General features: G+C 59.7%; 1 protein-coding gene across 1 annotated transcript in view; it reads right to left on the reverse strand.

Moving 5' to 3' along the window:
* Positions 1 to 891: 891 nt before the first annotated feature.
* NBEAL2 (neurobeachin like 2) overlaps positions 892 to 23,939 on the reverse strand; it is a 24,604-nt gene continuing 1,556 nt past the window's right edge. Inside the window, exons 3-48 of the mRNA XM_017836858.1 lie at positions 23,104 to 23,181; positions 22,922 to 23,005; positions 22,713 to 22,811; positions 21,211 to 21,782; positions 20,990 to 21,122; positions 20,789 to 20,908; positions 20,380 to 20,710; positions 20,190 to 20,272; positions 19,992 to 20,084; positions 19,512 to 19,683; positions 18,912 to 19,045; positions 18,656 to 18,815; positions 18,483 to 18,585; positions 17,681 to 17,834; positions 17,409 to 17,567; positions 17,180 to 17,339; positions 16,939 to 17,024; positions 16,050 to 16,712; positions 15,109 to 15,287; positions 14,876 to 15,035; positions 13,496 to 13,633; positions 12,549 to 12,854; positions 12,309 to 12,458; positions 11,388 to 11,545; positions 11,183 to 11,307; positions 10,914 to 11,034; positions 10,671 to 10,828; positions 10,291 to 10,424; positions 10,090 to 10,197; positions 9,340 to 9,435; positions 9,136 to 9,260; positions 8,912 to 9,052; positions 8,701 to 8,831; positions 7,283 to 7,392; positions 7,081 to 7,198; positions 6,896 to 6,993; positions 6,696 to 6,812; positions 6,518 to 6,607; positions 6,288 to 6,397; positions 6,031 to 6,203; positions 5,043 to 5,137; positions 4,850 to 4,966; positions 3,525 to 3,686; positions 3,302 to 3,450; positions 2,609 to 2,744; positions 892 to 1,615 (exon numbers count right to left, since the gene is read on the reverse strand). Coding sequence (XP_017692347.1) covers positions 1,511 to 1,615; positions 2,609 to 2,744; positions 3,302 to 3,450; positions 3,525 to 3,686; positions 4,850 to 4,966; positions 5,043 to 5,137; positions 6,031 to 6,203; positions 6,288 to 6,397; positions 6,518 to 6,607; positions 6,696 to 6,812; positions 6,896 to 6,993; positions 7,081 to 7,198; positions 7,283 to 7,392; positions 8,701 to 8,831; positions 8,912 to 9,052; positions 9,136 to 9,260; positions 9,340 to 9,435; positions 10,090 to 10,197; positions 10,291 to 10,424; positions 10,671 to 10,828; positions 10,914 to 11,034; positions 11,183 to 11,307; positions 11,388 to 11,545; positions 12,309 to 12,458; positions 12,549 to 12,854; positions 13,496 to 13,633; positions 14,876 to 15,035; positions 15,109 to 15,287; positions 16,050 to 16,712; positions 16,939 to 17,024; positions 17,180 to 17,339; positions 17,409 to 17,567; positions 17,681 to 17,834; positions 18,483 to 18,585; positions 18,656 to 18,815; positions 18,912 to 19,045; positions 19,512 to 19,683; positions 19,992 to 20,084; positions 20,190 to 20,272; positions 20,380 to 20,710; positions 20,789 to 20,908; positions 20,990 to 21,122; positions 21,211 to 21,782; positions 22,713 to 22,811; positions 22,922 to 23,005; positions 23,104 to 23,181 — 7,194 coding nt within the window. The 3' untranslated portion in view covers positions 892 to 1,510. The remainder of the gene's footprint in view (positions 1,616 to 2,608; positions 2,745 to 3,301; positions 3,451 to 3,524; positions 3,687 to 4,849; positions 4,967 to 5,042; positions 5,138 to 6,030; positions 6,204 to 6,287; positions 6,398 to 6,517; positions 6,608 to 6,695; positions 6,813 to 6,895; positions 6,994 to 7,080; positions 7,199 to 7,282; positions 7,393 to 8,700; positions 8,832 to 8,911; positions 9,053 to 9,135; positions 9,261 to 9,339; positions 9,436 to 10,089; positions 10,198 to 10,290; positions 10,425 to 10,670; positions 10,829 to 10,913; positions 11,035 to 11,182; positions 11,308 to 11,387; positions 11,546 to 12,308; positions 12,459 to 12,548; positions 12,855 to 13,495; positions 13,634 to 14,875; positions 15,036 to 15,108; positions 15,288 to 16,049; positions 16,713 to 16,938; positions 17,025 to 17,179; positions 17,340 to 17,408; positions 17,568 to 17,680; positions 17,835 to 18,482; positions 18,586 to 18,655; positions 18,816 to 18,911; positions 19,046 to 19,511; positions 19,684 to 19,991; positions 20,085 to 20,189; positions 20,273 to 20,379; positions 20,711 to 20,788; positions 20,909 to 20,989; positions 21,123 to 21,210; positions 21,783 to 22,712; positions 22,812 to 22,921; positions 23,006 to 23,103; positions 23,182 to 23,939) is intronic.

A 23,939-nucleotide genomic window follows, 5' to 3' on the forward strand; every position in this document is an offset into this window, starting at 1 on the left:
TGCAGCTGCTGAGACCCCCCCACACCTGTGACGTGTGTGAGGAGCTGCTGAGACCCCTCGGGCTTGTGACACGTGGGTGTGGCTGTTAAGACCCCCCCATACTCGTGACACTTGTGCCAGGGACTGCTGAGACCCCCCCGTGCTCGCGACATGTGTGTGAGCGGCTGCTGAGAACCCTCACGCTCGTGACAGGGGAGAAGGGGCATGGCCGCTGAGAACCCCGCAACTCATGGCATGACATGTGGGTACAGGGCTGCTGAGAACCCTCACACTCGTGACACTTGTGTAGAGCTGCTGAGACCACCCCCCCCCATGGTCATCAAACGTGGGCACAGAGCTGCTGAGGACCCCCCCACTCATGTCACTGAAACGCCTCACGCTCGTGACACGTGGGTGCACAGCTGCTGAGACCCCCCCCAACTTGTGACATGGGGATTCACAGCTGCTGAGACCCCTCCCAGCTCGTGACACACGGGGTCACAGCTGCTGAGACTTGGCACACCTGGGTACTGGGCTGCTGAGACCCCACGCGCTCGTGACACGTGTGTGTAGAGCTGCTGAGACCCTCCACACTCGTGACATGTGGGTGGACAGCTGCTGAGACCCCCCTCAACTCGTGACATGTGGATTCACAGCTGCTGAGACCCCCCTCAAGTCATGACACGTGTGTGTAGAGTTACTGAGACCCTCCACACTCGTGACACGTGGGTACAGGGCTGCTGAGACCCCCTACACTCATGACATGAGTGTCCCCATGTCCCCCTGACCCCTCACCTGACACAGCCCGTGCTGGGACACCCCCCTGTGTAGGACACCAGAGGGGGGTGACACTGGGGGGACACACGGGGGGGGTGTCACCCTCGTCCCAGGGCAGCCACGGGCCTCACACGCCGATTTCCCACAGATATATTATTATAATTATTAATATTAATAATAATCTTTGTCTGTAAAAGATCTAAAAACGCATAGAAATAAAAAATACGGTGGTGGGGGACACACACGCGCACTCTGAGCGGCTCCTGGCCAGCGGGCACGGCGGGGGGGCCACGGCACCCCCTGCCCAGCGAGGGGTCCCCACCTCCTCCCGCCCCCCCACCCCCGCCTGGGAAGGGGGGATACATTCCCAAAAAACTGGGGGGGCTGGATACCCCACCGGGGAGGGATAAGGCCACGGATGGCGGGCGGAGCGGGGGGCTCTGCACCCCCTCGGGCCCAGGGGTCCCCCCTCAGCCCCTGGACCCCCCCTTGGTCCAAGGGGTGCCCCCTCTCTGTGCCGGGGGCGCAGGGCCCCCTGGGGGGGTTTATCCCATTCTAGGCCTGGCCCTTGGAGGGGTTTATCCCACTCTAGGCCCAGCTCCCAGAGGGATTTATCCCAGCCTAGGTCTGGCTCCCAGAAGTGTTAATCCCAGCCTGGGTCCAGCCCCTGGGAGGGGTTTATCCCAGCCTAGGCCCGGCCCTCAGAGGGGTTAATCCCAGCCTAGGCCTGGCTCCTGGAGGGGTTAATCCCAGCCTAGGCCCGGCCCTCGGAGGGGTTGTATTCCGTCTCTCCGGCCGACACCTGGGAGATGCGCCGCGTGGAACGCCACAGCCGCCGGTGGAACTGGCCCGGACGCACCTGGGGATGGGGGGGTGAGAGCCCAGCCCGTGCTCTGACCCCTTTGCCATCCCTAAATCCTTCATCCATCCTCATCTTCATCCCCTCCTTCATCCCCATCCCCTTCCAGATCATCATCCAATTCTCCATCCTCATCCTCTTCTTCGTCTCCATCTTCATCCTGTTCTCCATCCTCATTCCCATCCCCTTCTCCATCCCCATTCTCTTCCAGGTGCTCATCCCCCTCACCTCCCAAATGTCCCTTTACTTCTCCAACCCCATCCTCATCAACTCCTCCATCCCCATCCTGTTCCGAACACCCACCACTCCCATCCCCTTCCCCAGCACATCCCCTTCCAAACCCATCCTTTGCTCCACTCACACTCACCCCCTTCCCCTTCCAAAACCCCATCCCTTCTCCCATCACTGTCCCCTTCCCCTTCCACACCTGCATCCTTTTCCCAACCCCCTCATCGCCATCCACCCATCACCCCTTCCCTATCTCCATCTCCATCCCCTTCCTTGTTCTCCATCGCCACTTCCATCCCCTTCCTTAATCTCCATCCCCTTCCCTATCTCCACTTTCCTCTCTATTTCCACCTCTTTTCCCTTCCCTATCTCCATCTCCACCTCCATGTCTACCTCCATCTCCACCTTCAACTCCATCATCATCCCTTTCCCTGTCTCCATCTCCACCTTCACCTCCATCCCCTTTCCCATCTCCACCTCCATCCCCATCTCCATGTCCACGTCCATCCCTTTCCCCATCTCCACCTTCATCTCCATCCCACCTCCATCTCCATCTTCACCCCCATTCCCACCTTCATTCCCTTCCCAGTCTCCCTCCCCATCTCATCCCCACCCCACTCCATCCCTATCCCAATCCCACATCTCTTTCCCCTCCCCACCCCAGTCCCCCTCAGCTCTGGAGAGGCCACATTGAGGTCCTCAGCCCGGGAGCACCCCATGGACACTGGGACCCCTCCTCCCACCCCCCTGTGGGGTCCTGCTCACCTCAGCGGGCTGCCCAGCGCCCACCACGATGAGTTTTCCATCCTCCAGCCCCACCAGGATGTGACTCTTCTCCTTGGTGACGGACACGCTGTGCACGGGCACCCTCATGGGCACGGGGGGCACGGCCGCCCTGAGGCTGCAGAGACGAGGGTGGGATGGGACCCCCGGGCAGCCCGAGGGGGAGGGACAAAGGAGGAACCCTCCCATCCTCTTCTCCATCCCCATCCTCTTCCAGATCCTCATCCACTTCTCCATCCACATACCTTTCTCCACCCACATCCTCTTCTCCATCCTCATCCCCATTCCCTTCCAGATCCTCATCTTATTCTCCATCCCCATCCCAGTCCTCTTCTCCAACCCCATTCCCTTCCAGATCCTCATCTTACTCTCCATCCCCATCCCAGTCCTCTTCTCCAACCCCATTCCCTTCCAGATCCTCATCTTACTCTCCATCCCCATCCCAGTCCTCTTCTCCAACCCCATTCCCTTCCAGACCCTCATTCTATTCTCCATCCCTATCCCCTTCCAGATCCTCATCCTCTTCTCCACCCACATCCTCTTCTCCATCCCCATCCTCTTCCAGATCCTCATCCACTTCTCTGTCCCCATCCTCTTCTCCATCCCCACCTCCATCCCCACCCCCTTCCAGACCGTCCCCCTCTCCCCCATTTCCCCTCCCCGCTGTGCCGGTACCTCTGGAGCTCCCGGATCTCCAGCCCGCACTGGGTGGTCCCCAGCACCACGAAGTCCTCGGTGAGGCACATGGCCGTCACCTCCTGCTCCAGGGGCACGGACGCCAGGAGCTTCCCGTTCACGGAGTACAGGTGGAGCGCAAACCTGTCCTGGAAGAGGGCAGAGGGCGGGGAGCACGCGCCGCTGGGCACGGGGAGGGGGCCCCGGGGAGCCCGGGCCGTACCTTCAGGCAGGGCCGCTGGCTCGCAGTGCTCTGGGCCACCACCTGCCCCTCGGGGCCCACGGCCAGCTGGGACAGCACGGCGGGGACGCAGCTCTCGCCCGGCGGCCGCAGCGAGCGGATGAAGAGCCCCCGGCGCACGGTGTGCGTGATGATGGTGCCGTCCTGCGGGAGGGAGGGGACACGGCGTGACCACGGTGACACCGATGGTGGCACTGCCCCACCTGGGAGAGGCTGGAGTGTCAATGGCTGGTGGCTCAGACAATTGGCCGTTTGCAAAACCAGCCCTTCCCCATCTCCATCCCCCTCCCTATCCACTTCTATCCCCTTCCTTATTCTCCATCTCCTTCCCCATCTCCACTTCCACCCCCTTCCTTATTCTCCATCTCCACCTCCATCCCCTTTCCCATCTCCACTTCAATCCCCTTCTTTATTCTCTATCTATTCTCTATCTCCATCCCTTTCTTCATCTCCATTTCACCTCCATCCCCATCTCCACCTTCAGGTGACCACGACAAATCAACCTTTGTTCACTAATGAGCTGCTTTTGAACCAGAGAAGGGCAGAGGCCAACAAGAAGCAATCCTGGTGGGATGATGGTTTCTGTCCTGCCCATGTCCTCCCTCACACAGCTGGCTCAGGGGTTACACACCCCTGCCAGGGGGGACATTCCCAGGTAGGGCTGAAGGTTTCCATCCCTTCTCATGGGGCACAACTGGCCCAACTATGGTGCTCATGTCTTAGAAGGGTCATAAACCACCAAGGCCCCCCAAAGTGCCCCGTGATCCACAATGTCACATCACACAGTGTGAAACCCCCCACCCAGGGGAGGAACCTGGGTGTTCCCATCTGAACCTGAGCATATTTTAACTCACCGAACTTTGTGTTTTGGGGGCTTCCCCCACCCCTGGTGGATCAAGACCAAACCATTAGTTTGGCACCAAAACTGCAACACTAAGGTCTCATGGCTGGATCCACAGGTGGGGACTATTTACTTTTCTCTCTCCTTTTCCTTCCTCTTTATCTCTCTCTTTCTTCTCCCCCCTTCTTCTTCTCAAAATATATCATCGGCCAGACTTAAAAGCTTTCAGCCAAAGCCTTAGGAAGTGCCTTGTTTTGCCTGGATAAGCTGAAGCCAGCCAGGCTTGACTTTGCTAAGTTAAACTCGGTTTAGTGTCTCACTTTGGATGTCGTTTTCAAGTTTGCCAAGTACCTTCTTCCACCTCAGTGTTCAAGTTATTGAACCTCCCGAGGATTTGGATGTTTCCCAATCAATCTTCCCCTAAACCCCAGGTGTAACAGCCCCCCCCGGGTGACCCCCAGCTCACCTTGGAGCCCGACACCGCCATGTCCAGCTCGGTGCTGATGGCCACGCACGTCACCTCGGCGTCGTGGCCGTACAGAACCTGCACAGGTTTGGGAGCCAAGCCGCTGGAAAACCCACCCTGGCGTTGGGGACATGGACATCAGTGACCTGCTGGCAGTGCCCACCATGAGCTCCCCCCCTGAACAACCCCTGACCTGCTGCAGGACCTGCCACACCATGCAGGTGGTGTCCCGGGATCCAGAGATGAGGTAGATGCCGCAGAGGTCGAGAGCCAGGCAGGTGACAACATCTGGGACAGGCAGAGGGACACCATGAGCTCCCACCCCACTGCACTAGGCATCCTGACTCCATGGGATGGCACCACACCCCCTGACTCCATGGGATGGCACCACGATGTGTTTTGGGATGTGGAATTGCTGCTACCCCCATTCCAAGGTGTGTTTTGGGACGTGGAATTGCTGCTACCCCCATTCCAAGGTGTGTTTTGGGATGTGGAATTGCTGCTACCCCCATTCCAAGGTGTGTTTTGGGACGTGGAATTGCTGCTACCCCCACTCCAAGAGGTGTTCTGGGATGTGGAATTGCTGCTACCCCCACTCCAAGATGTGTTTTGGGATGTGGAATTGCTGCTACCCCCATTCCAAGATGTGTTCTGGGATGTGGAATTGCTGCTACCCCCACTCCAAGATGTGTTTTGGGGTGTGGAGATGCTGCTAATCCTCACCCCCCTCCAAGAGGTGTTTTAGGGTGTGGAATTGCTGCCAACTCCATTCCAAGACGTGCTTTGTGGCGTGGAATTGCTGCCAATCCCACTCCAAGACATATTTTGGGATATGGGATTGCTGCTACCCCACTCCAAGATGTGTTTTTGGGTGTGGAGATGCTGCTAATCCTCACCCCACTCCAGGACATGTTTTGGAGTGAGGAATTGCTTCTACCCCACTCCCAGGTGCGTTCTGGAGTGTGGAATTGCTGCCAACAGCACTCCAAGACGTGTTTTGGGATGTGGAGATGCTGCTGACCCCGTTCCACCCCAGCTCTGAGATGGAACCCGGACTATCCCCAGAAGATGGACACCGGGAGATGCCCCTCACGTGTCCCCTTCTCCCCCCACAGCCCCTACAACCCCCTCAGGGCGTCACAGACCCTCACCATCCCCACCCTCCGGGGAGGAGGCCGTACCTATGTGGCGGGTGATGTGCCCCACCACCTTGCCCTTGGCCAGCGAGGTGACCCTCAGGCTGTTGTCCCAGTGTCCCCCGCTGAAGAGCAGCTTCCCATCGGGAGACACGGCCAGCGTGCGGGAGCTGAGATCCGCGCCGGGGGCGAAGGGGCCCTGCAGGAACCGCTGCGTCCTGAGGGGGAGGGATGAGCTGCTGGACCAGTGGCACCCCCAGGGACCATCCCTGGGGACCGCTGAGCGGGCCTGGGTGACTCACTTGGCGTTGGACACGGTGGGGTCTTTGGTGAAGCTGAAGTAGTTGGAGATGTTCTTGTCGTAGGGCAGCCAGCTGTGGGTCCCCAACAAGCCGTTGGCGCTCACGGTGACCTGGGCAGAGGTGGAGGGGGAGGTGACACCACTCCCACCACCACAGCCCTCCTGGTTAGGTCCTGGACCCCCCTGGAGCAGCAGAACCCCCTCACAATGCCCCAGTTTTCCCGCACTCACCAGGACGTCGGGGGATCCCTGAGTGATGAAGGAATGCGCCTGGTTCTTGGGGACCACGGCCTGCACCAGGGCCACCCCGTCACTGATGCCCTGTGGGGACACAGCAGCCAGTGGGCACCTTCCTGGCCACGCCCACCCCTCCCAGTCCTGCCCGGAGACCCCCTGGGGTCACCCTCACCTCCACAAAGAAGGATTTGAGCTGGTCCAGGTGCTCGAAGACGTTGGGGGAGCGGGTGTCGAGGCGGGCCAGCCTCTGGGCAGCGCTCTCTGCTGACAGCCGGGCGGGGTGGGGCTCCTGAGGGGGCGAAGGGGATCCATCAGCAGGGGGGTGACTCCCCAAAAGGGGCTGGTTTTGGGGGCGGGGGGGGTCTGACCTACCTTGAGCAGCTGGCAGGGCGTCTGCCCGAAGTTGCTGATGATGCCCTCCAGGGCCTTCCGCTGCGTCTCGTCGGCGATGGCGTCCAGGTCCACGGCCCCTGGGGATGGGGACGGTCATGGGAGGGCCACCTGGGAGGTGCCTCTGGCCCAGGAGGTGCCCCCCAGCTCCCTTCCCCATGGCTCACCCTCGTAGGTGCAGTAGTAGAAGACATTGAGGGCCTCCACGGCGGCCGGGCCTCGCTGCTTGTACCCAAAGATGAGGTCGATCCACTCGTGGAGGTGGGCCGAGACATACTCTGACTCCTGGCCAAGGGGGGGCATCAGGGGGGTTGGGAACGCTCCCCATCCCCCTGGAATACCCCCCGGGGATGAGCTCCCCTGTCTCACCAGGGCTTTGCGGTGCTGGTGGATGAAGTCCTCGCGGGACCGCGCCCACCGCGGCAGCACCACGTCGCCCACCTTCTCGTTGGAGAGCTGGAGACAGCCCAGGTCGAAGCCTGTGGGCAGGGGGGGAGTGTGAGAGACTGGGATGTTGATGGTTGGTGGCTCAAATTATCAGCTATTTGCAAAAACAGCCCTTCCTCGTCTCCATCTCCACTTCTATCCTCTTCCTTATTCTCCGTCTCCATCCCCTTCCCCATCTCCACCTTCAGAGGGTGAACACGACAAATCAATCTTTGTTCACCCATGAGCTGCTTTTGAGCCAGAGAAGGGCAGAGGCCAACAAGAAGCAATCCTGGTGGGATGATGGTTTCTGTCCTGCCCATGTCCTCCCTCACACAGCTGGCTCAGGGGTGACACTGCCCTGCCAGGGGGGACATTCCCAGGTGGGGCTGAAGGTTTCCATCCCTTCTGATGGGGCACAATTGGCCCAACTACGTTGGTCACGTCTTAGAAGGGTCATAAACCATCCAAGACCCCTGAAGTGCCCCCAGCCTCATTTCTGGGGTGTTCCCACCTGAACGTATTTTAATCCCCTGAACTTTGTGTTTTGGGGGCTTCCCCCACCCCAGACAGATCAAGACCAAACCATCACTTCAATATGGACCTGGCAACAATCAACCCTTGTTACTGGATCTGTGGGTGGTGAGAACTTTCTACTTGGATCCTTTCCTTCTCTTTCTTTCTTTTCCCTTACACATTTTCTTAAGTGAGAATTTTATACTTTCATATTCCTGTATTTCTACAGATAATAATAACACAAATGGGCTCCATCTCTGCTTTTCATTGCAACCAAATTGTTCTGAAATAAACCCTAAAGTAATAAATAATAATTCATTAATATAAAAATACAATAATATATTAATACTCAATATACAGTATTATATCATAGTAATGGAATAATATATTGTGATATATTATATATTATATAGTAATATATTGTATAATAATAATATAATATATAATAAATATAATTATTAATTATATATAATATATAATAAATATAATTTATAATAAATAAAATATAATAATATAATAAATATAATAATATAATATATTGTATAGTAATATATTGTATAATAATAATAATATATTGTATAATAATAATATGATATATTGTATAATATATGATATATAATAATATATAATATATAACAGTAATATATTAGTAAATGATACATAATAAATAATACATTATATATATTTATATATATTGATATATATTGATATATATTTATACATATTTTTATATATTTATTAATTATTAAATGCTGGTCATTCAGGGATCTCTTAACAAGAACCTCAGTTCAGTGAGGGACATGGACCCCCAAGTGCTCCCACGGGTGGGGATGGTCACCTCTTACCGTTCTGGTTCTCCAGGAACTCCGGGAAGTAGAAGAACTCGGGGATGAGCTCCTTGACATCCACGGGGTTCTCCATGCGCGCCTGCCACGCCGCCGGCACCGAGTGGAACTGCCGGTCCGAGCAGTCAAACCTGGTGGCAGGGGACAGCTGGTTGGAGGCCGTTTGTGCCCTCGATGTCCCCTCCTTGGTGCCCGCCCTGCGGGCGCCCACCTGCCGCTCTGCAGCTGGATGTGGAGGGTGGTGAAGGGCTCGGTGCGGATCAGGTAGTGCATCACTCCGGCCGCGTTGGAGTAGTGGGTGCCGTAGTGGAACTTGTCCACGGTGCCCGTGGGGTCCTCGAAGCTCTCGTACCTGGAGGTGAGGTGGGACGGGGTCTGCCGTGAGCCAGCCAGGCACTCCTCGCACCCCCCGTCCTTTATTTTTGGGGTACTCACTTCTCCTTCACGTCCCGGGCATGCCGCTCGTTGGCCACCCCGATGGGCTTGGACAGGTCCCGGAACACAGCCGGGTTGGAGAGGTCCAGGGTCTCCGAGACGTAATCCCGCAGGATCCAGGGGAACTGGGGGGGGAGCAGGAGGTGGGTGAGGCTGGGGGGGCACGAGCTGGCTGTGGGGGCACGGGAGGGACACGGGGCTCACCACGGGGTACTGGGACAGGTCGTTGTAGGTGCGCCCCGCGATCGTGTTCAGCTGCATGAGGTACTCGAAGTTGGAGATCTCCCGCAGGACCCATTTCTGGAGTGAGGGGATGGGGGTGAGATGGGCTTGGGAGCGGCAGGAGACAGGGCAGACACCCCACAGGCAGGGCCCATCCCATGGCCATCACCGGTCCCAGAACACCTCTGGTCTCTCGGCTGTCCCCAGTCCCATGGCCATGGACCACCTCTGGTACCACAGCTGTCCCTAATCCCATGGCCGCCCCAGTCCCATGGCTGTCCCTGGTCCCATGGCTGTATCCACCCCACAGCCATCCCTGGCCTCATGGCCACCCCTGGTCCCATGGCCATGCCCATTCCATGGCCACTTCTGGTCCCACATCCATCCCTGGTTCCATGGTCACCCCTGGACCCATGGCCATGCCCATTCCATGGCCACCCTGGTCCCACATCCATCCCTGGTCCCATGACCATCCCCGGTCCCATGGCCATCCCCATCCTATGGCCACCCCTGGTGCCACAGCTGTCCCAATCCCAGGACCACTCTGGTCCCAGAGCCATCCCTAGTCCCAGAGTCATCCCCATCCCACAGCCACCCCTGGTCCCATGGAGATCTCCAACCCACAGCCATCCCTGATTCCATGAGCATTCCTATCCCACGCTGTCACGCTCCCCTTTCCCATCTGGGAATTCCAACCATATGGGATGGGGATGGGCACGGAGAGGCCAGTACCTGTGTGAGCCCTGAGGCTTTGAGCAGCTCCTGGGGCGAGCGGCTGCCAAAGTAGATCTGGTTGGGGGGCCGCAGGCCGAGGATGCAGGAATACACCTTGTTCCTCACCTGGAGGGACGGGGAGAGGACACGGAGTGACCGGAGCTTGGGCAGTGCCGTGGCCCTGGGGAGGGCCTTGGGGGTGGGATAAAGGTGTTCCACCTTCTTTCTGAAGTTGAGGAAGTAGTTGGCCTGGTCGATGAAGAAGAGCTCGAGGGCGGAGCGGCGCAGGTTGTAGCGGCGCAGGTGGACCTCGCGCAGGTGGGACAGCGGGCGCTTGAAGTCGTAGCCAATCCCTGCCAAGATGGGGGGCACAGAGTCCCACAGGGATCACCATCCACCCAGGCCCCCATTCCCAAGGCAGGGATGGTGCTGGGAGAAGCTCACCCCCAAATCAACCGTGGGTGATGGGTTCTGGGGCAGATGTGTGGGCAGAGATGGGGCTGGGAGAAACCCACCCCCACCCCCAGCGTGGGCGATGGGTTCTGAGGGAGATGTGGAGTGAGGGGTCCTCACCCCCCTCAGGGCTCACACGCCGTTACCTCCCTCTGTCTCCTCCTTGTCGCTGCTGCCATCATAGAAGTAGACGTGCTGGGTTGTCACCTCCAGGCGCCCGGGCACCACGGCCACCGTGGTGATGAGCTCGCAGTCCTCGGACACCACCAGCTTCTCCCGCTGGCTCTGCTCCTTGGGCTCGGCCCTGGGGGGCACAGCAGCATGAGGACACCCCAGAGACACCCCCAGCCCGGGCGAGCCGGTGCTGTAGTAGGGATGAGGGCACTCACTGCGTGTCCAGCACGGGCAGGTCCTCCTCGGCCAGCTGGTCGTCCTCCAGCTCGCTCACCTTGGCCTCCTTGGCCATGGCGAGCGGGAGGGGCTCGGCAGGGGTTTGGAGGTGCTCGGCTCCTGAAATGAGGAGGGGGGTCAGCAGGTGCTCCCAGAGCTGGGGGACAAGTCCTGAGAAGGGCCCCCAAATTTAAGGCTGTCCATGACAGCTCCCAGCCCATCCCTATGCCCCTGGGTCCCCCGGGTGCCCCGGTGCCACCAGCCTCACCCAGGTTGTCCCGCAGGGCGCTGGCCTCCAAGTGCTGGTCGAAATTGAGGTTGGGCACCAGCTTCAGCCTCATCCTCGAGTAGGTCTCGGCGCTCGACAGCTTCCAGCGAACCTCCGGCGGGTTCCTGGGAGGCACGGGGGGGGCTCAGGCACTCCAGGGACCCCCAGCTGTGCCCCCCTGCCCAGGGACGGGGCGGGCGCTCACCGGTCGGCCCAGGCGGAGCGGGGCGAGGTGAGCAGGCGGCACAGGGACCTCCACTGCTTCAGCACCGTGCTCTGGTGGTTGTTGGCCTGCTTGAGGACGTTGCTGTGCCGGGCGTTCTCCGCCTTGGAGCGCTTGGCCACCGGCTCCAGCACCAGCTCCTGCCAAGGGAGCGCCAGAGTGAAGGGACAGCAGGGCTGGGGCTTGGGGACAACCTTGAAGTGAGGAGTGTGTTCATGGGGGACATCCCCAGGGTGGGGAGAATGACCCTGGGATGGTGTGCTCGGGGATAGAAGCCCATCACTGGGATGATGTCCCTGGAATAAAGTTCCTGGGATGACGAGCACGTCCCCAGGATAAGGAGCACATCCCCTGGGTGACATCGCAGGGGTGAGGAGCACATCCCCAAGATGAGGATCATGTCTCCAGGATGAGGAGCACATTCCCTGGATGACATCCTTGGGGTGAGGAGCATGCCCCCAGGATGAGGAGCATGTCCCCAGGGTGAGGAGCACAATCTCTGGATGATATCCTTGGGGCGAGGAGCATGTCCCCAGGATGAGGAGCANTGAGGAGCACAATCTCTGGATGATATCCTTGGGGCGAGGAGCATGTCCCCAGGATGAGGAGCATACCCCAAGGGTGAAATCCCAGGGATGAGGAGCACACCCCAAGGGTGAAATCCCAGGGATGAGGAGCACACCCCCCCGGGTGACATCCCAGGGATGAGGAGCACGTCCCCAGGATAAGGAGCATGTCCCCAGGATGAGGAACATGTCCCCAGTGTGAGGACCACATTCCCTGGATTATATCCTTGGGGTGAGGAGCACATCCCCAAAATGAGGAGCACACTTGCAGGGTGACATCCCAGGGATGAGGAGCACACCCCCAGGTGACATCCCAGGGGTGAGGAGCAGGCAGGACCTGGAACATCTTGCGGCTGGCCGCCTTCTCCTGCTCCCGCCGCTGGGCGCTGCTCATCATGGCATCGTAACAGGCGTTCCAGAAGTTGGACATGTGGTCGTGGCTCCTGGCAAAGGTGTCCATCTCAAACTGGGCCATGGTGGGCTGCACCTGGGGAAACCAGGAGGAGGGAAGAAGTGTTTCCAAGGGCTTCACAGCCACCACCCATCACCCGGCTGTTCCCCCAGCGATGACACCCACGTGCTTCTCGATGAAGCCCCTCCACTCCGGGGTGGTGCAGAAGAGCTGGAAGTCCTCGTAGAAGGTGGGGCTGCCGTTGGTGGGGGGCAGGGAGGGCAGGAAGAGCTGCAGCTGCAGGGTCTCGTAGCACTGGTCCATGAGCGTGCGGATGATGGGCACCAGCCAGGAGAACGTCTCTGACTTGGCTTCCAGCGAGCGCCGGAGGGGGGTCTCCAGCTTCCCCAGGAGGTAACAGGCCTCGTCCTTCCTGGGAGCTGAGGACGTCTGCAGGAGGCTGTGCAGTTTCACGTAGGCCAGGGAGTGCAGCTGGGGGGACATGGACATGGGGTGGGGCCACTCCAAGGGCTGGGATCCCACTGGGAGGGACGTGGGATGTCATATGGGGCCACTCCAAGGGCTGAGATCCCACTGGGAGGGACGTGGGATGTCATATGGGGCCACTCCAAGGGCTGGGATCCCACTGGGAGGGATGTGGAATGTCATATGGGGCCACTCCAAGGGCAGGGATCCCACCAGAAGACCAGTTGGAGGGTCAGGTGACATTGGCTGGGGCCACCCTCAGGGCTGGAATCCCACCATGAGCCCAGTTGGGAGGATGCGGGATGGGGCCACCTCGAGGGTTGGGATTCCACCAGATCATCAGATGGGGTCACCCCAAGGGCTGGGATCCCACCACAAACCCAGCTGGAGGGCCATGGGATATGGGATGGGGCCATTCCAAGGGCTGGGATCCCACTGAGGGGGACATGGGATATCATATGGGGCCATTCCAAGGGCTGGGATCCCACCACAAACCCAGTTGGAGGCACATGGGACATGGGTATGGGGCCATTCCAAGGGCTGGGATCCCACCACAAACCCAGCTGGGGGCACAGGGGACACGGGGACAGGGCCACCCCGAGGGTTGGGATGCCAGCAGCCCCGCAGGGGAGGGAGGGGTGACCCACCTGGGGGTCCTGCAGCAGGATGTAGCCCACGAGGACTCGCAGCCCCGCCTGGGCCATCTCCCTGAGGTCGGAGGTGCCGTTGGCCAGGTGGTACCACACGCCCAGCTTGTCCAGCAGGCTGTTCACCCCCTCGTAGATCTGGGGACACGGCGAGACCCCGCCTGGGCACGGATCCCACCCCTCTCCAGCCCCCAGGGCTGATCCCAGCACCCAGCACCCCTTGGCTTTGGGTTTGGGTTGGGGGTAGCATTTAGGATTAGGGTTTGGAGTAGGGTAGAACCCAACTCATAATGGTTGTTCCAAACTAGTCTGGGTTTGGGCATCAGGCTGGGGCTCAGGGAATGGGTTTATAGTAAGGGTGAAGGGTTAGGGGTAAGGATTAGGACTGGGATTAGGTCTGGGGTATAGGACTGGTTTTAGGGGTGAGGTTTAGGGCAGGGATGAAGGTTTAAGGATTAGGATTTAGGAGGTACGGTTACGTGACAGGTTGTGAGTTAAGGTTGGGCCTAAGGTTTATAGTAAGGGGGTAGGGTTAGGGTTAAGATCAGGATTAAGGGTTGGGCTTTGTGACAAAAATGCAGAGTTAAGGTTTAGGATGAGGACTGAGACTAGGGCTGAGGTATAGGACTGGGGTTAGGGTTGAGCTTTATGACAAGGAGGGTTAAGTTTTAAGATCAGTATTTAGGATGTCTTAGGTTTTTAGTATGGGTGTAGGGTTAGGGTTAAAATTAGGATTAAGGGTTGGAGTTTGTGACAAGGATGTAGGGTTAAGGTTTAGGATCTACTGTTGATTCATAGTTTAGGATTAATGCTGAGGTTATTTCCTAAGGTTAGGATTAGGCTTTGAATTACACTGTAGGAATAAGGCTGAGGTTATTTCCTAAAGTTAGGGTTGGGGTTTGATTTACAATTTAGGATTAAGGCTGAGGCTATTTTCTAGGGTTAGGGTTAGAGTTAGGGTTTGATTTACAATTTAGGATTAAGGCTGAGGCTGTTTTCTAGGGTTAGGGTTAGAGTTAGGGTTAGGGTTTGATTTAAATTTAGGATTAAGGCTGAGGTTATTTCTAAGGTTAGGATTAGGTTTTGACTTACAGTTTCTGATTAAGGCCGAGGTTATTTCCTAAGGTTAGATAAGGCTGTAGATAAGGCTGTGTTTAGACTCAGGTCTATCATCAGGGATCAGGGGTTAGGTTAGGATTAAGGCCAAGGTTATTTCCTAAGGTTAGGTTAGGGTTAAGGCCCAGGTTATATCCTAAGGTTAAGTTCAAGCGCTGCAGGTAGGGCAGGTTTAGGCTCAGGTCTAACACCAGGGATCAGGCATTAGCAGTAGGGTCCGGAGCTCAGGTTTGGGACCAGGAACGCCCGCTCATTCCCACCCACCTTCTCGCTCCACAGGGCCTGGTTGTTGTGCCCCTCGGAGAACAGGAAGTCCTGGAGCAGCCGGAGCAGCTTGAGGGCGTTGTGGGTGAGGCCGGGCAGGGCCCCCGGCCCCGACTCCTTCAGGTCGGTCAGCGCCGACTCCAGCATCATCTCCAGGAGGCTGGGGGACAGCACAGCTCCGGAGGGTGGCCTTTTCCCTTGGGACCCCCCCTCCGGAGCTGGGCGGGACTCACCTGCGCTTGATCTCGTCCGGGGGCCGCACCAGCTCGCAGGCCGAGCCCAGCTTGGTGAGCACCGAGAAGACCTGGCCCCGCTCCCGCCAGGCTGCGTCGTCCCAGCCCTCCACCCCGCGCCACGTCACCGAGAAGATGATGTTGGTCAGGAGGTTGCACAGCTCCTCCTCGGGGGTTTGCTGCCATGGGAGAGGGAGAGTCACAGAGTCACAGGATGTGCCGAGTTGGAAGCGACCCACAATGATCACCCAGTCCAACTCCTGGCCCTGCACAGGACGCTCCAACAATCCCACCATGTGCCTGAGAGTGTTGTCCAAACCCTCCTGGAGCTCTGGTAGCCTTGGGGCTGTGCCCACTGCCCTGGGGAGCCTGGGCAGTGCCCAACCACCCTCTGGGGGAAGAACCTTTCCCTGAGATCCAACCTGACCCTGCCCTGACACAGCTCCAGCCGTTCCCTGGGTGTTGTCCCTGGTCCCCCCAGAGCAGAGCTCAGTCCCTGCCCCTCCTCTGCCCCTCCCCAGGATGCTGGAACTGCACTGAGGTCTCCCCTCAGTCTTCTCCTGTGCTCCAGCTGAACACACCAAGTGCCCTCAGTGTCCTCACAGGGCAAATCAAGGCCCTTCCCCATCCTCGTTCCCTCCTTTGGACACTCTCCAATGGCTCCTCCTTCCATTGTGTCCCCCCAAACTGCCCCAATGTTGAGGTGAGGCCGCCCCAGGGCAGAGCAGAGTGGGACAACGCCCTCCCTGATGCCCCAGGACAGGGATGTCCCTCCTGGCTGCCAGGGCACTGCTGGCTCAGGGACAACCGGTACCACCAGGACCCCCAGGGCCTTTTCCCAACACTACTTCCCAGCCTCTCATTCCCAGTCTGTCCATACAAACTGCGAGCTTGGTGTCCAGAGTGCCCCGGGGTGGTGGGTACGAGGGTTTGGGGCTCACCTGGGGGTTGCTGGTGTTGGAGATGTTGTCGCTGGGCAGCACGTCCTGGTAGCTGCTCTCGTCCAGGACGTTGGACAGGCTGGAGCTCTTGCGCGCCCGCATTCCTGGGAAGGGCTTGAAGCTCTCCAGGGGGGACGGGGTGCCGGGGCCGCTGCCGGGGGTCTGGGCACCGCTCTCGGCCGTGGCCACGGAGCTGGTGCTGGCCAGGTCGAGCCCCAGGTCGAAGGGGGAGGTGGAGAAGGGCGACAGTGGGTGGTAGACGCCATCGAAGGGGGGCCCGTCGCCGGGGTTGGAGGACGAGCGACTGGCCCGGTCGGAGGAGTCGAAAGACTTGAAGTTGTAGGAGTGGAAGGACTTGGTGCGGCCGCTCGGGGAGATGGAGTGGTCAGAGAAGCCCTCAGAGAGCTCCTGGTCCGAGGCCTCGTATCCCAGTGGGAGGAAGACATCCAGCTCCTGGAGCTCGGCCGGTGGTGGGCTCGTGCCCTCCTTGCCGGGGGGGTCGGAGAGGCGGAGCAGCTCCGGGCAGCCCCCGCTGGTGCTCAGGCTGTGCTGGCGGGACTCGTAGGACTCCCGGACGTAGAGCTTGGTGAGGGTGTCCTGCCAGCCAGCCAGCCTGGCCAGCTGCCTCACCAGGTCCTGCTGGGCGTAGATCAGGTGGAAGAGCTGCGGGAGAAGGAAAAGGGAGGAGACCTGATGCTGCTGCCCCAGCTCCTGGTGGGTTGACGCTTGGATCCTTGGTCTGAGCACCCAAGATCCTCCATCACCGGCACGAGGTGCTGGGGCTGCACCACTTCCATGCTGGCACATCCATGTACAGGTCACCACCATGTTTGGGCGTGGCTGGGTGCCCAGGGAGCTCAGCCCCGGGGTGACACCTCTGTCCCCTCACCTTGCGGCAGAGGTCGAGCCGGACGGTCAGGTCAGCCCGGTGGGACAGGTAAACCACGGCCACCAGGTCCTTGTAGTTGGGAGGGTCTGTGGGCAAGGAGAGACAGCACAGTGGTGGGACACCTGCTGTCCCCAAAAGCCACCAAAGATCCCAGTCCCAGGACCAGCTGAGCCTCGTGGGAAGCCACCAGCGGTGATCCCATGGCATGTGTTTTGGAGTGTATATTTTTGGGACACGGTACCTGCCCCGAGGACCTGCTCGGAGAGGCAGCGGAAGAGCAGCATGGAGCTGGGGACATCACTGAGGTAGGAGATGAGCCCGTGGTACCCGATGTCCTTCAGCTTCAGGCGGTTCTTGCTGCGCTCAGGGACCTTCTCGTACTTCAGCATCTTGTAGAGGATCTGGAGGGACAGTGAGAGGTGTCACCTCACTGGGGATGGCGAGAGGTTGGCGCTGGGGACCCACCTTACCTTGAAGACCCTCTCCCGCACTTCATCTGAGAACTTCTTCTGCACCAGCAGTGAGAAGAGAACCTCCACCTGGCCTGGCTCAAAGAGGAAGGCGAAGAGCTGCTCCTGGGCAGGTGAGCCCTTCAGCAGGCTGTGGATCACCTCCAGCGCCCCACACACCTGCAGGACACGGGGCTGGTTGTCCACTGCCCTCCAAGTGCCCCACCATGACCTCAGTGCCCAGCCCATGGCACGCTGAGGAGTCTGGGGAGCAGGGTGGCTCGGTGACGAACCTGCTGCTCGTCCTGGGCCCCAGCCAGGTAGCTCAGCAAGCTCTGCATCTCCTCCCCAGAGAAGCTCCGGCAGAAGAAATCCTTCACCAGGCTGAAGAGGGACGTCTGCACTGTCTTGATGTCATCAGTGGCCGTGGTCTTCTCCCTGGAGGTGCTGATGGACAGACACACACGGGGACATGTTCAGTACGTTGTCACCCATCACCAGCACCATCTCAAATCCCGCCATGAAGCCTGAGGAGCTCCAGGGCAGCCCCACGTGGACATCCAGGGATCTTCTGGCCCATGGGAAATGTCTGCCCCAGGCTTTTGGGTCTCTGCAGGGAGTGAGCACCCCCAGTACCACGGGGGGTATCAACTCATTGCAGAAGCTACCACGCTGTCAGTGGCTGAGGGAGAGACGCTGGGGATGGATTTGGGAGCCAGGCACAGGGTTGGGGATGGGTTTGGGAGCCAGGCACAGGGTTGGGGATGGGTTTGGGAGCCAGGCACAGGGTTGGGGACAGATTTGGGAGCCAGGCACAGGGTTGGGGATGGGTTTGGGAGCCAGGCACAGGGTTGGGGACAGATTTGGGAGCCAGGCACAGGGTTGGGGATGGGTTTGGGAGCCAGGCACAGGGTTGGGGATGGGAAAGGACCACTTGGAGTGGAAGATCCTGCCCCCACAATGTTCCCACACCAGAAGGAGGGACGTTACCCCTAGAAAATGGTGTCTGTCCCACACTGGAGCTCCGAGGGGGGAAGCCCACCATTCCCACCACCACACCAGCATTCCGCAGTCCCGGCTCCGCCCACGGCTCACCCGTAGTAGGTCCGGATGGAGTCGAGGACATACTGCACCCCGTACTTCTTACGGATGCGCTGCTTGTGGTCCTTGACCACGTTGGCCAGGTACTGGATGTGGCCTGCAGGAAGAAGGTGTGAGGGGCCTGGGGGTGGCTGGGGATGGGGGACACCCCCAGCCCCCGGTCCCACCTAAGCGCACGGCGAAGTCGCTGTTGCTCCAGATGCGGAAGTCGAAGAGGAGGTGCTGGTACAGGACGTGCAGCAGGAGCCCACTGCCCTCGGAGGCCACCTGCTCCATGAGGATCTGCGAGGCCACCAGCGTGCTCATGTCCAGCAGAGCACCGGAGACCTGCCACGGGAGGGAGGGAGGGGACACTTGTACTCCTGCCACCCCCTTGGGAACCACGCTGGGGATCACAGGATGGAGTTTTGGGAGCTCCCCCACCTTCTGCAGCAGTGCCCCGATGATGGCCGGCCCGTGGCACTGCACCAGGCTCTCCTGGTTCACGGGGTGGTGCTGGATGAAGTTCTTCACCAGCAGCAGGAAGGCGGCCACGCTGTTCCTCTCCAGCCTGTTCTCTGCAAGGCACAGAGCTGTGAGCCCTGGGCCCACCCAAACACCCTCCTGGAGACCCCACCACCAACTCTGCTCTCCAATTTCACCCCATTCTCCTATTTTCCTCACATTTATGGAGGTGGAAACCTCTGTTGCTCTGAGCTTGGGAATGAGCAGCTGGGTGTCAGGAGGAAGCACGTTCCACTCGTGCCAAAGGCTCCTGGACGGACCCAGCCCTGTTCTGAGACATCAAAGACTCCACCCAGAGGCAACCTGGAGGTGGCTGGAGCCACCCTCACCTTCCCAGAACTGCTTGTTCATGACTAATTGGGTCATAACAATGTCAGAAGTGCCTTCTCCATTACCTCCACACCTTGTGGTGCCTCAGGCAAGACCTCTCCTGTCTGTGGTGGACACCAGGAACACCTCCACGGCGCCGTGGTTACCTCCAACCACCCGACTCCTGCTCCACACCCCCAAACTCCTCACCTGAGGACTTTCCCAGTGGGATGAGCATGCCCTGGGCATTCCTGGAGGACGTCAGCTCTGGCCCCACCAAGTCATTGGTCTCCTCCTCATCCTCAGGCTCCTCCTTCTTGGACACCACTTGCTCGAGCAGGGGCAGGAGCACTCCCATCCCACCCACGCAGTTGACCACGTCCTGAGGGAGGGAGGGAGAGAGGGGAGAGGTCTTGCTGGGTGCTGGAGGAGGAGGTTGCACAGCCACCTGGAGTCCCCAAAAGTCACCTGTTCCCCTATACCACCCACGGTGCCCACCCTGGATGGGGCAGACAGGTCCTCAGGGGACCCACGGGTCATGCAGGTCCTTGGTGGACCCAACACCACATGCAGAGTCTCTGCAGGGTCCAACCAACAGCCTGTGGGTGTCCTGTCCCGGGCCTGCAGCCCAGGAGGGCCCCACCTGCCTCCACGCCATGGGGTGGACGTGTCACCCTGTGCCCACTGTACCTTGACATCCCAATTGACCACCTTGTGCCCCGTCAGCCTCCCGTCCAGGCCGTGGCTGGGAGAGAGGTCCAGGCAGATGTTGTTCCTGCAGGCCTAGAGGAGAGCACCATGGGAGCATCCCCGTGCTCCTGGAGATGTCCCTCAGGGCACAGGGGCTCGCAGCACTGTCCCTGTCCCCGGGGGGGTGTCTCTCCTCACCTGGGGGGTGTAGTACAGCAGGAGTTTGCTGCTCAGCTCCACCAGGTCCCCTTCCAGTGTAAATGGTGACATGACATTCGGGCCTGGGAGAGGAGGACTGGGGTGAGCTGGGACACGGTGAAGGAGAGCCTGGTTGCCACCAGCACCTCTGTGGACATCCCCCAGATGTCCATGTCCCACCCTGATGTACCTGCACAGAACAGAGCCTTGACCTGGGCCTGCTGCAGAGCCTCACAGAAGATGGCCACGGAGCCCAGGTGACCCTCCAGGGAGGTGGGGCTGCCCCACTCCATGTCCTGGCTCCCGGCTGCCGTGGTGGCCACCACCCCCTCCGTGGGCAGCTGAGTGGGGGTCCAAGAGTGGGGGCCAAGGGTGGCAGGGACAGACTGGGAGCGCCCCAGCACAGGGTGTGAGGGGAAGACCAGCTCTGGGCCGTGGGGTGCCGGCGGGTGGCTGGTGGCCGTGGCAGCCGTGGTGGTGGTCCGGTGCCCCGCGGAGCCGATGCAGCAGGAGGTGAAGGACTGGAAGGCAGAAGGGTCTTGCTCAGCCCCCCATCATCCACGGGGAGGGGTCTGGCTGGGACGGGGGGGGTCCTTCACCTCGTGGAGGGAGGGGAAGCGGAGCTGCGCCGTCTTCCGCAGGTGCCCGTCGGCGTAGACGCTGACGACGTTCTGGCCGAAGGGCCGGCGCCCGGCGACGTGCACGATGTCCACGCAGTGCTGGGGGCAGGGAGGGGGGTCAGGGCATCCCGGTGGCCTCACTGCCCCCCCGGTGGTGACAGGGACGGGGACAACGCTCACCCAAGCCGAGTCGTTGAAGGCAAACTCTGGCAAGGCCACGGTCATGTAGTCCTTCTTGGTGCAGACGGCCACCACCAGCACGCCGCCGGCGGTGAAGAACGCCTCGAAGCCCGTCCCCCCGGCCGTGAAGAAGCTGGCGGAGGAGAAACACGATAGGGATGGTGGTGCCGCCCCTCCTCATCCTCACCTCAGCCCCTCCCAGCCCCTCCATCTGCCATCACCTGTAGAGCTGCCTCCTCTTGGGCCTCGCCGGCGGCTCCGGCTCCTCCTCGCTCAGGCACACCCAGGCATGGAAGGCAAAGGCCCCTCCGGGCCACTTCTGGATGGTGGGCACCATGATCCCAGCCATGCCCGGGCTCAGGTCGAAGCTCTGCAGCGCCCGGGGGGGCCCCTCCGCCCTGGCCATGCCCGAGAGCGCCCGGATGACGGGACACACGTAGGGATGAGGCCCCCGGCCCCGCTCGTGCCGCAGCAGCCGCAGCAGCTGCCGCAGCTCCCCAGGCCGGATGGACAGGCTGCCCAGCGCCCGGAGCAGCTCCAGCAGGTTCTGGGAACAGGCGGTGGGCAGCGCCGGCTCGGTGCCCAGGGCGCCCAGCAGGGAGCCCACCATGCCGGCCTTGACGCACGTGAGGCGGCTGGGCAGGGAGGCCTCGCAGAGCCGCCGCAGCCACCCCGACAGGAAGACCTGGAGATCCCGGCACTCCAGCGCCGGCAGCCAGGCCAGCAGGATCAGCAGGGGCTGCTCGTTGCGGATGGGACGCACCGGGAAGGAGCTGTGGTCGCCCTCCACTGCCTGTTGGAACATGAGAGGTGTTTGGAGCTGCTCCGACCCTGTGGAGAGGGTCGGATCATCCCCCAGGCCACCCTGGGCTGGAAGCAGAGACCTTGTGCATCAAACCCCTTGGAGACTCCCGTGCATCAAAACCCTTGGAAACTCCCGTGCACCAAAACCCTTGGAGACTCCCATGCATCCAGTATATCAAGACCCTCATCTGCCAAGAGTCTTGGAGACCCCTGTGCATCAAGAGTTTTGGAGACCTTGTGCATCAGTGCTTTTGGAGATCCTGTATATCTAGAATTTGGCAGATCCTTGTGCATCCAGGATTTGGACACCTCATACATCAACAGTCTTGGAGACCCTTATGCATCAAAATTCTTGGAGACTCTCATGCATTAATAGTTTTGGAGATCCTTTGCATCAAGAATTTTGGAGACCTCAGCCATCAAGGGTCTTGGAGACCCTCATGCATCAAAATTCTTGGAGACCTCCATGCATCAAAATTCTTGGAGACCTCCATGCATCAAAATTCTTGGAGACCTCCATGCATCAAAATTCTTGGAGACCTCCATGCATCAAGGATCTCAGAGACCTCCATGAATCAAAGATCTTGGAGATCTCCACACATCAAGCACCTTGGAGACCTCCGTACATCAAGGATCTCAGGGACCCCCATGCATCAAAGGCGTTGGAGACCCTCATGCATGGAGCACGCTGGAGACCCTCCCGTGTCCAGCAGTACCAGAACAAGCAGTTCCACATCCAGAAGGGCTCAAAACTCCCCAAAGCTGAGCATGACTCCAACCTAAAGATGACCCCAAGACCCCTTGGGATGAGGTTGATGGGAACCCAGGTGGGTGGAGAGAACTGAGCGGTGAGGAGAGGGGGCTGAGATCTGCCAGGAACCACCAGTGCCCAGCAGGGAGGAGAAGTGGGAAGGCTCACCATGTTGAGGAGCTCCTGGAGCAGGCGCTGGGTGGGTTGCCCTTGGCTCCTCAGCACCTCGTAGAGGTGGGTGTAGCCGATGCGCTCCTTGAACACCTCCTGCAAGCACACGGACACGTGGGACCCTGCGGGACCCGCTGCTCCCACCTGGGCAGGTGACAACACCCCAACCCATGTGCTTTTGGGGTGTCCCCTGGCTGGCTGCCCACCTTGGCTGAGGGCGAGTTGCTCATGATGGCCGTGAGCACGCCGAGGGCGTGGACCGCGATGGCGTCGGAGCTGCCGGCACCGCCCTGCGGGGACACGGGAACGGTGGGTCTGCGGAGCCCTGGGGTGGAGGGGACACCCCACCACGCCTGGGGTCGGGTTATGGGGTGGCCCCACCCCGTACCTGCTGCAGGCCATCCCTGTTCCGTGTGGGAACCTCGTCCCGGGATTCACCCGCCTCCTGTGAGCTGCCGAGGTAGAGCTGTGGGACACGGGGGGGAGTGGGACACAGGGACACAGGGACACAGGGACACAGGGAAGGGGGTTCGGAGGGGCCCCACCCCATGGGAGCTGCTGCAGCACAGCCACACTGCCCCGGGATCACTGAGGGCCAGGAAGGGCGAGGGGGGACATGAAGGTGTCACCAAGGGGGGACATGTCACCCTGTCCCAGGATCATTCAGAACCAGGAAAGGATGGAGATGCAAGTGCCCAATTCTGGTGTCACCAAGGAGAGGTGGACATGTCACCCTGTCCCAGGATCATTTAGAGCCAGGGAGGATCGAGATAAGGATGTCACCAAGGGTGAGGATGGAGATGAAAGTGTCACTAAGGGGGACGTGCCACCCTTTCCCAGGATCATTTAGGACCAGGAAAGGATGGAGATGAAGTTACCCAACACTGGTGTCACCAAGAAGGGGGAAGACATCCCACCCTGTCCCAGGATCATTTAGGGCCAGGGAGGATCGAGATAAGGATGTCACCAAGGGTGAGGATGGAGATGAAAGTGTCACTAAGGGGGACGTGCCACCCTTTCCCAGGATCATTTAGGACCAGGAAAGGATGGAGATGAAGTTACCCAACACTGGTGTCACCAAGAAGGGGGAGGACATCCCACCCTGTCCCAGGATCACTGAGGGCCAGGAAGGAGGAGAATGGAGGTGAAGACATGAAGACATCCCCAAGGGGGACATGCCACCCTTTCCCAGGATCATTTAGGACCAGGAAAGGATGGAGATGA

The sequence above is a fragment of the Lepidothrix coronata genome, unplaced genomic scaffold (genome assembly GCF_001604755.1).
Source record: "Lepidothrix coronata isolate B3197 unplaced genomic scaffold, Lepidothrix_coronata-1.0 Scaffold285, whole genome shotgun sequence".
In the NCBI taxonomy this organism is placed as follows: domain Eukaryota; kingdom Metazoa; phylum Chordata; class Aves; order Passeriformes; family Pipridae; genus Lepidothrix; species Lepidothrix coronata.